General features: G+C 50.1%; 1 protein-coding gene across 4 annotated transcripts; it reads right to left on the bottom strand.

Moving 5' to 3' along the window:
* Positions 1–3,295: 3,295 nt before the first annotated feature.
* Positions 3,296–10,203, bottom strand: SMUG1 (single-strand-selective monofunctional uracil-DNA glycosylase 1). 4 transcript variants are annotated; one of them, XM_079775752.1, is made up of 3 exons: positions 10,139–10,203; positions 5,640–5,941; positions 3,296–4,601 (listed from the first exon to the last, which is right to left on the bottom strand). In XM_079775752.1, the coding sequence occupies exons 2-3, from the start codon at positions 5,928–5,930 to the stop codon at positions 4,074–4,076; spliced, it is 819 nt and encodes a 272-aa protein (XP_079631878.1). In that variant the 5' UTR covers positions 5,931–5,941; positions 10,139–10,203; the 3' UTR covers positions 3,296–4,073. The 4 variants fall into 4 exon arrangements, with proteins under 4 accessions (XP_079631878.1, XP_079631880.1, XP_079631881.1 ...); XM_079775754.1 differs by having other exon boundaries at positions 5,882–5,941; positions 10,139–10,166; XM_079775755.1 differs by lacking the exon at positions 10,139–10,203 and adding an exon at positions 9,873–10,128 and having other exon boundaries at positions 5,882–5,941.
* Positions 10,204–10,446: the final 243 nt, after the last annotated feature.

The following is a 10,446-nucleotide window of genomic DNA, read 5'->3' on the forward strand; positions in this document are numbered from 1 at the left end:
ACTCTACATGATCCAAAATCACTTCAATTTGGTTTGAAAATAATTTTGGCCCTGGCTGGTTTGGCTCAGTGGATGGAGCATTGGCCTGTGGACTGGGGGGTCCCAGGTTCGATTCCGGCCAAGGGCACATGCCTGGGTTGTGGGCTCTATCCCAGGTGGGGGCGTGCAGAAGGCAGCAGGTCAATGATTCTCTCTCATTGATGTTTCTGTCTCTCTCTCCCTCTCCCTTCCTCTCTGAAATCAATAAAGAAATATATAAAAAAGAAAATAATTTTGTAGCAGGTGAAGTGTCCATTCCCTTTGGCTCGGGAGAAGGCAATGAGCTTCCCTTCCCTAGGGACACTTATTTATACTGAAACACTGCTCTAGAATGAACTGGGGGAAGGGGCCATTCTGGTGGGTGAAGTCCTATCAGCTAGCTAAGCTACCTCACCAGCTTCAACATCACCACCTCTCCCCCCACCCCCACCCTCACCCCTGGCCTGGAGAAAAGCACGCCTGAGTACCCTCTTTTGTTAGAGGTCGATATTGGTGGGGGACATAAAAAGCAGTGACCTGACGTTAGGTACCTATTATGGACTGAATTGTGTTCCCCAAGTCATATGCTGAAGCCCTAACCCCCAATGGGACTGTATTTGAAGGTAGGGCCTTTAAAAAGGTTATTAAGGTTAAATGAGGTCAGAAGGTGGGATGGATATGACAGGTGTCCCTATAAGAAGAGAGTTGCCAGGGAGGTGCACACAGAGAGAACAGGCCATGGGAGGACACAGGGAGAAGACGGCCATCCACAAGCCAAGGAGAGAGGCCGCAGAAGCCAAAGCTGCAGACACCTGCATTTTGGACTTTTCAGCCTCCAGAACTGTGAGAAAATACGCTGCTGTTGTTGCAGCCACCCAGTCTGTGGCATTTTGTTATGGCAGCAGACTAATACAGCGCGCCTGGGAAAAGGCAGTGCCAGGATCCTAATTAACCTTTCCCTGGCGAGATGTACCCTAAGAATAGTGACTCTACCATCTGTGGGTTTCCACTTATTGTTGGGTGTTTTCTTGTGCATCCTACTCCCCCAACTGTACTTTAAAGTCTCTAAAATTAGTCTAGGATTCAAGACCCTTCATAAACTGTCCCCAACTTCCCTCTCCAGATTTTCCTCCCAACTGGGTCAAGTCAATGCTAATCTATTTGCCGCCCTTGAACATAACAACACTCTTCTCCAAGCTCTCCAAAACCTTCTCATTCTCCAAGGCCACTGGAAATGCCACCCCTTCCAGACAGCTTTCCCTGGCTGCCTCAGCTAAATACGTAAGGGAACAACGGCTTCCATCTCTGGGAAGTCATTCCACAGTGCCTAAGCCAGTGCTCTGCAACATGGGGCAATGACTACTTACCACTAGAGAGAGAGGAAAAGACGGCTAAGGCATGTGGGGTGCAAAACTGTAATCCAATTCTGATGCCAACTACCCGGAGTTAGCCCACCTCCAACAGGTTTAAGGGCAAAGTCCCAAATAAGATTGCCCTCATTTCAGATGCCAGCTGAAAGTTCAAAGGTCCCCAGGACACCTATACTTTTTTTTTTTTACCCCCCACCCGGCCACCCACTCCCACCTATACTTCTGGCTATAAATTCAGGGGTCCCCATGACACCCTAAGGTTCAATAATTTGCTAGAATAACTCACAGAACTCAGTAAAGCACTCTACCTACAATTACAGTTTATTTTAATGGATACCAATTACGACCAGCCAAATGAACAAACATATAAGGCAAGATCTGGGATGGTCCAAAAAACACCTTCCATGCCCTTTCCCCACAGAATCATGAACCACCACCCTCCCAACACATCCATGTGTCCACCAACCAGGAAGCTCACCAAAGCCTTGTATCCAGTTTTTATTAGGGTTTCACTATGTAGCCATATCTTATTGAAATCATTGCCCTAGCCAGTTTTGCTCAGTGGATAGAGCCTCAGCCTGTACACTGAAGGGTCCCAGGTTTGATTCCGGTCAAGGGCACGTGCCCAGGTTGTGGGCTCCATCCCCAGGGGGAGGGTGTGCAGGAGGCAGCCGATCAATGATTCTCTCTCATCATTGATGTTTCCATTGCTCTCCCTCTCCCTTCCTCTCTGAAATCAATAAAAATAATATTTAAAAAATCATTTTGTGTTTATCTTTTTTTATATATAAAAGCATTTTTGGATACAGGAAAAAAAAATCATTGGCCACATGGTTGAACTCAATCTCTAGCCCCCTCTCCTCCCTGGAGGCTTATATTGCCTGGCTCAAAGCCCCAACCCTCTAATCACATGGTTGGTCTTTCTGGCATGGTACCTTCATCCTGAGTCAAACTTCATAAACTCAGGTGTAGTCTGAGGGATCCACCATGAATAACAGAAATTCCTATCACTTGGGAAATTCCAAGGATTTAGAGGCTCCCTCTAAAAAACCAAGGACAAAGACCAGTAAAATTCTTTATTATACAATGTGGGGTATAGAGAATGGGGAGACTCAGACACTTATACTAAAAGTCTTAATTTTGAAAGCTGGAGATGACCTGTCCCAGAAGAGCCCGTGTGTTCCTCATTAAGGTGGTCTCAGGACCTTCTCTGCTCCCAGCTTGATTCACTTTCCCAACCCTTGCCAAATGGGCACACCAACCAGCCATGCAACAGACATAAGAAATGAGTTAGCTGGAGATACCAGGCTCCCATCCACTCATCACCTGCTCCCCAGAGTGCCCTGAGTGGAAGACAAGCCACTGGACAGGCCCCTAGCAGAGACCTGCTGCTTTGGTAAGGAAATGTTTACATCACCCCCCAGCTACGAAAGAGTACCCATTGCAAACTGCTGGAGGCTAAGTCCAGCGGGTCATAATAAATGCAAGAAGTCCTCAAAAGGTTGAATGAACTTTCAAGGGGCTGAAAATCTGCATGTTATTACCTGCTGCTGGAACAGCAATTCCCCCAGCCTGATGGTCCTTTACTGTTCACCAAACCTTACCTTTGGTATGTGTATCTGCTTTGCTAAAGGGCAAAATGTGTGAATAAAAGTCCTGGGTCTGGAGATTCAGAGAGCTTAGTCACTTAGCTAAGCTGCCCCTGGCTTTCCCCGATGCCTCCCAAATTTGTATTTCATGTCTAGTGTCTAGTTTAATTTACGTCACAACCCCTTCTCCAGATTCCTGAACCCTTGCAACTGCAGAAAGACCCCAGCACAAACAGTAAAGAAATAGGAGGGAAAATCTAAACTACCACTTTCCACCCCTGTCATGTTCCCAGGACAGGGACAAAGCACCAACACAAGAAGATTTAGGAACTTTTAATGCTTAAGACTGAAAAATCACAGGCTGGGTTTTTCATAAAGTCATTGGTCCACCTCTGGCAGGGCAAGTCTGCCCTCACCCAGGCCACAGATGGAGGCTAAGACTTCTCCCCAAGGCCTTCAAGTGGAGGGGCTTCCCTTGTAGTGCAGTGACTCCCCAACCGGAGGCAAGAAAAAAAGAGGTATAATGAGCATCTATGTGCCAGGCACCACACAAGGCACTTTAAGTGTTACTCAGTTAATCCCCACACCAACCCCATGAGGTAGGGATCCCCACTCTACGGATGAGGATCCCAAGGCTTGGAGAGGTTAATCAACATGCCCAAAGTCAGGTTCACAAGTCTCAAAAGGTCTTCGAGCCTTCCCCACTCTGCCACACGGAGGAAAGGGGTCAGCTGAAGAACACTGCTCTGTGAGAGTGGGTGCGCATCCTGGCAGGATCTTTTCTCTAAAATAGCAAATATGACCTTGGAGGTCACTCAGCTGAACAGAGGCTCTCAAGGAAAACAGCGAAGTAAGCAGTTTGCAGTGTTGCCTCTCTGTGGCGTTAGGTTCCAAAAAGGCAAGGCTCAAAGGAAGGGGAAGAAGGCAGGAATCAGGAGAGCAAGTCGTAGTAGTGTCAAAACTGCCTTCGCAGGTCCCAGCAACCAGACAGCCGAGGAGGATCTTCCTGCTCCAGTCCAGGAGGCGGGTAGTCATCTGCTCGCCCAAGAAGGACCTGGGGGCCTTGAATGTGTCCCTCTGCAGGGCCCCAGGGCGCTCATTTCGTTAGCAGCGGCAGTAGCCCCAGCTCATTCAGTCTCTCCTTGGCCACTGGCTCCCAGCCCTTGTTAGCCTGTGGGCTCCGAGGGGAGGGGTGCAGGAGCCCCTCCACCTGGACCTCGGGCATCAGGCCAGCCAGAGCCCGCCGTGCCCGCTGCTCCGCCAGCCGCCCCACTCCCACTACCAGTCGCACCCCCAGCAGCTGCACCTGCCGGCGAAGAGCCGCGTCACAGAGCCCAAGAAGCTGTTCTCGCTGCTTGGCAGGCAACTCAGCGGGGGTGAGGTTGCGCCCACTGGGAGCCAGGAAGAGCAGAGGACACAAATTGTGGACAAAACAGTGACGGAAGAAAACCTTGGGCTGTCCACAGAGGTTCCGGAAAAAGCCCCAGAACCGGGCACCACTCACCTCTGACTGCGGGCACTCCAGTCCCAGCACTGGCCGCTTAGGGTGTTCCTGAGGAGGGGTCAACACAGAGCCCCCAATTCCCAACCAGTCCCGGACTACACTCACTTCCCCAAAGGGTACCTGTGGAGGAGAGACATGAGGGTTCCAACTGGAGACCTGACACCTGTTCTCTGGACCAAGTGACCCCTTTTCACTCTCCCATGAGGATCTAGCCTGAACGCCTCCTCCCACACCCTGCCACCTTCACCCAAAGGCCCGAGACAAGAAGTCCTGGTCCTGTGGTTTGATCTTGTCCCTCTTTCTCCAATTTTTCATTGTGGACTGTGGTCCAGAACCTATGTGTTTGCCTCTACCCCCACTAGCCCTCGGGACCACGTACAGGGAGTTCACGGGGCTATCAGGCCCTTCATAAGGCGTGATGGGTAGTACTGAGGACAAAGGGATGGTCTGAGACAGAAAGGCTGCCAGGGTTCGAGGCGGCACAAGGACAGAGCTGACCACTGCTCTCTGGGTGCCCTCTCAGCCCCAAGCCTCAGGCTGTCATTTCCATCGATCATCATTGACCACCTTTCATCCCCCAGTTGGGGTCAATAAAAGCGATTGAGCCTCCTGCCCTGAAGCCTCTTCCCCGCCCCCACCTGCCAGGCACCCCACCAAGGGGCAGTCACTCATCCCGAGGTCTGAAAGATAAGCGGGCAGGCCCTGAAGCCTGGCTCCGGTCTGAACCTCTCCTCAGCTAAGAAACAGAACACAGATTGCCTGAATACGCTGCATCGATTCCATACCCACCCCTGTCCATCAGTCTCTCCTGAGGGCCCAGTAGTCCTGGTCTCTCTCCTGCTCCCAACCACATTCTAGGGAGAAGGGAGATCCGGTAAAGTAAGGATGGGGCTGGCGGAAGGAAGGGCTCTCAGAGGCAATTAGTGAACAGCTCACAGAGGAAACGGAACTACCATTAACGTCCTTGGTTAACTACGGGCAGTGAGGCCGGGAGAATGTCTGAGACCCACAGGAGCCGGTGTGGTGTTGGGAAGGGATGGGAGCCCCGCATACCCGCATGTCACAGCCGCACACATACTCCTCCCCCACAGCACATGCAGCCAAGCACCCACCTTGGAGCTTCCCACTCCACCCACCGGGGACAGCCAAGCCCTTTACCCCAGTCTGGGCCATGCCAAAGGGTCCCGGGTTCATGCCCAGGAAGAGCACTTCCTTGGGGCCCTGGCAGTAGCGGGTCACGTAGCTGCGATGTGGCTCCCAGGCATATTCCACAGGATTGTAGATCATGCCCACAGGCTCAGAAAACTGCAGTTGGCTCAGCTCAGCATTGAGCCGAAGCTCCTCCCCCAGGAAGCCCTCGGCCAAGCTTCCAGGGCAGAGCTGGGGCTCCACCAGGGTACCTGCAGGCTCATGAAGGGACCCCGGTGGGAGAGCCGGAGGCACAGCCATGTCACCGTCACCTGGAAAAGAGATGGACAGAGGCCCCTCAGCCCTAGAGTGGGAGGGATCCAGACTGGCCAGGGCCCCACTACCCCTCCTGGACTCGAAAGGGACTATATCAGTCATCCCCCCAACTTCCAGGCAGGACTAAGCTCATCTCAGTTCTTGGTAAGGAAAGGACCTCTTCTCTCCCAGCTTCAAGTATCCTTCCGCTTCATTCATCACCTGGTGAGAATAACCCATCCCCCACTCCAAACCGCCTTTCCATCAGGCTAGGTCTTGAGTCACTAGTACCTAGACCATGGCAAGCTATGGTAAGTTTCCAATCAATGTCTACTGGTGGCAAAATTTCAGCACCTTCAATGTCACCCTTAATAAAAAAAAAAGCCCAGCCAGGATGAGCTGTGTCCTGGAACCAATGTGCTGAAGAATGTGATGCAGGTGCAAAGCCATAGCTCAGAGACTAATTACCAAGGGCTAATTACAATAGCTTCCAGGTGGTAAGCAAGTGCTCCGTGCCAGATACACCGCATTGATACTCATTACAACCCCATGAGATGGGTATTATTGCTCCCATGTTACAGGCAAGAAGACTGAGGCTTAGCAAGATCAACCAACTTGCCCAGGGTTATGCAGTTAACAAGTCATGAACCTGGGATTTGAACCCAAACTATCTGACTCAGACTGAGCCCTTAATCACCCAAACCATCTTGCCTTAGATGATTCACTCAGCCACCCTGCTAATTCTACAACCTCCCCAGCCCAGTCCAGCTTCTTGCCCACATTCAAGAATCCTCAGTGGTAAGTGGGATGACTACCAGGCAATGTAACCATGGTCAGTCTCTGGTTTCCTCATCCAAATACTTAAAATAATATTCACTTAATAATATTGATATAAGAGTGATTTCATTTATGTGTGATCTAAAAAGCAAAATAAACGAACAAGAACAGAAACAGACTCATAGACACAGAGAACATTTTGATGGTTGCCAGATGGGAGAAGTGTTGGGGGAATGGGTGAAAAAGTGGAAGGGATTACATACAATTGGTAGTCATGGTGATGTAAAGTACAGCATAGGGAATATAGTCAATAGTATTGTAATAACTGTATGGTGTCAGATGGGTACTAGATTTATCGGGGTGCTCACTTCATAAACTGTATAAATGTCTAAACACTGGGTTGTACACCTGAAAATAATATATTGTATGTCAACTGTATTTGAAAAATAAAATTATTTTAAAATAATATTAATATGCCCAACTGGGCCCTAACCGGTTTGGCTCAGTGGATAGAGCGTCAGCCTGTGGACTCAAGGGTCCCAGGTTCGATTTTAGTCAAGGGCATGTACCTTGGTTGTGGGCACATCCCCAGTAAGGGGTGTGCAGGAGGCAGCTGATCCATGTTTCTCTCTCATCGGTGTTTCTAACTCTCTATTCCTCTCTGTAAAAAATCAATAAATATATATATTTTAAAAAATACGCCTAGATGGTGTGGTTCAGTGGTTGAGTGTTGACCTATGAACCAGGAGGTCACAGTTCAATTCCCAGTCCAGGTTGCAGGCTCAACCCCCAGTGGGGGGCATGCAGAAGGGAGCTGATCAATGATTCTCTCTCATTTATGTTTCTCTCTCTCTCTCTCCCTCTCTCTGAAATCAATAAAAACATATTTTTTAAAAATCCTATATAATAAAAGCCTAATATGCTAAGTGTCCGACCAGTCATTCAACCATTCGACTGGTCGCTATGACATGCACTGACCACCACACTGACCACCAGGGGCAGACACTCCGACCAGTAGGTTAGCTTGCTGCTGGGGTCTCGCCCAGACTGGGCGAGATCCTGGCTGGGAGAGATGGGCCAGATATGCCCTGAAGCCCTCCCGCAGTCCCTCCCCAGTCCTGATTGTGCACCAGTGGGGTCCCTTAGCCTGGCCTGTACCCTCTTGCAATCCAGGACCCCTCGGGGGATGTCGAGAGCTGGTTTTGGTCCGATCCCTGCAGACCAGGCCAAGGGACCCCACCGGTGCACGAATCTGTGCACCAGGCCTCTAGTATAATATAAAAGAATGAGATGTTGCATGTAAAGGGGGAGGAAGGGAAAGGAGGAAGAGAAGAAGAGAGGGAAGGAGGGAGAAAGCAGAGGGAATATTCAAGCAAGCTTTGTAATCTGTAAAGGCCATTTCTTCCAATCTTTCTTCTCACCACTGCCATGCAAACCCAGTATTCCAGCCTGATCATACCACTCACACTTTCAAAATGCCTTTCCTACCCAAATTCTCAAAATTTGCATGTGCCATTTCTACAAACACTCCTTTAAGTCAACTAAGATTGACTCCCCTACTCTCGATACATCCAAATTATACCCATCCTTTAAGCAGCTCAAACTACCCTTTTAGTAAAGCCCTCCCTCCTCAACACATTGCATTTGCCACAGCCACCCGACACATGAGGCCTGGGAATCTGTATTTGGACAAGCTTCCCCAGGTGTTTCTGGTGAAGGCTGAGAACCACTGTGTGTCACCATGATAAGTAGCTTCTTCATAAACTCATATATACCTCCCCCCTCAATGTACTTGAGATCAGAGGCCAGTCACTGTTCAGTTTCCCTCCATATCTGCAAGGTCTTGGCTCTTATTAAGTAGTCAGTGAATACCTGCTCAGCTCTGTCCATCCCTATTCAAAACTACCTTCTACCAAGGAGCCGTTCCTGATGGACTCCGCTCCACTTCTACATCCTGACTCGCTGAAGGCTCAGCTGCCCACTTGTTCTCTGCCCGTTCCCAGGGCCTGCCAGGCTCTGGGGTGTTTCCATCAGGTCTGGACCTCCCATAGGGTAGACCATGGTTCTTTCTCCCTCTCAACCCCTTGCCCAGGTTAGGAACTCAAGAGTAACCCAGATAGGAACTCAAGGTTGACACAACAGCTTGATCTATCAACCTGTTCTCTGACCCCAGCCTGGAAGAAAAGAGCGGGGGGGGGGGGGGGGGGGGGGAGGGGGGGAATCAGGGGCCAAACTTAGAAACTCCTTCCCCAGTCTGATCTCAGAATTCTTTAACTGATCTATCCAGCTGGCTACCCAGGGCCAACTGACCTCAAGCACATGCTGAGAAGGAAGCTGTGGAGGACTCAAATGTCTCAGAGGCTCTTGCTTTGCATCTCCCCCGGTAGCACCAACATTAGTGGGTTGGCTGCTCCAGATGTGGGATCTCTCTCGGGCCATAAGTGGGACCTACCTTTGATTTTTAGAGACCTATGCTGGAGGCAGCAAGGCTGGGGGTACACAAAGTGACAAGGGTTATCTTCAGTGTCCAGGGTTTCAAAGCAAGAGCCACAGAATGGGTGTCATTTGACTCAAATTCTAGTCCAGGTTTCAACTCTACGAAGTTCTCTCTAGAGAGTCACTTAACTCTATGAAATGAAAATGAGAAATTCCACCTAACCTACCACCAGCAGGTAACTCATTTATTTTTTTCAGTATTTATGAGTCTTTTACATGATAGGTACAGTAACAGTCTGTTTCTCGGTGGGGAAGAATTCCCAAATGAAAAGAACGTAGGCCAGGCTCAGAAACCACTGAGATGACAGATAAACAACTGTAATACACTGTGGTTGGAGCTTTAATGTCCCAAACAAAATACTGTAAGAGCCCAAAAGAGGAACTTGGAAGAACTATCTAAAGCCATCAAGAGCCAGAGACTTAAGACACGTACTAGTAGATACTTTATAAATGACGGTGTCATGTCACATTAAGTGCAGAGGAAGTGGAGGGTGACCCAGCGATAAGTCTGGACACCTAGGCTTTCTGACACTAAACCCAGAACGTGAAGAAAGAATCGAAGACACTCTCCACTCCCCTGTCCCTATGGGCACCCCAGGAATCCACAGGAACAATCAGCAAATCCTTAAAACCAATAATTATAATAAAAATAATAGAGCATGCGCTCAGAAATACCACTTCATCCTTGCTCCTGGTTCCGAGGGGGGCAGACGACTAAGGCTCCCTAAGAAACCTCCGCGTGCGCCCTACGAGAAAGCCTCGCCCCGCAGGCCTCCAGGGCTTCCGAGGGCTCCGCGCTCCCTGAGCCGGCACGAACCCCAAACAGCGCAAGGGGCCCCAAAACGCAGGCATTCCGACTCCCAGCTTGCTGCCACCCCGAAGCCGCGTGAACCCCGAGCCTGCCCCCGGCGCCCCTGATTTCTAGCCTCCAACTTCCTCACCTGGCCCAGCTGCCCATTCGGTTTCCGATTCCTTTTCCCCGCCCCCGGCCGCGGAGAACAGTGGGAATCGTAGTCCCCTATGCTTAGGAAGGGAGATTGGCGTAGTCGCGGCCACTTCCGCCGGAAATGCTCAAATCCCCGGAAAGCGTGCGGGAAATTAACGCTAAGCGATGCTGGGGGTTGTAGTTTATTCTTTACTTAAAGGGAAAATCGAGAACATTTGAGAAGTGAGGGCCAGGCTTTTTAAGGACCTCGAAGATCCTGGGTTTTAGCCCTAAAGGCATCAACCTTCCATAGCTCATCCACAA

Source organism: Cnephaeus nilssonii (genome assembly GCF_951640355.1).
Source record: "Cnephaeus nilssonii genome assembly, chromosome: 6".
NCBI lineage: Eukaryota > Metazoa > Chordata > Mammalia > Chiroptera > Vespertilionidae > Cnephaeus > Cnephaeus nilssonii.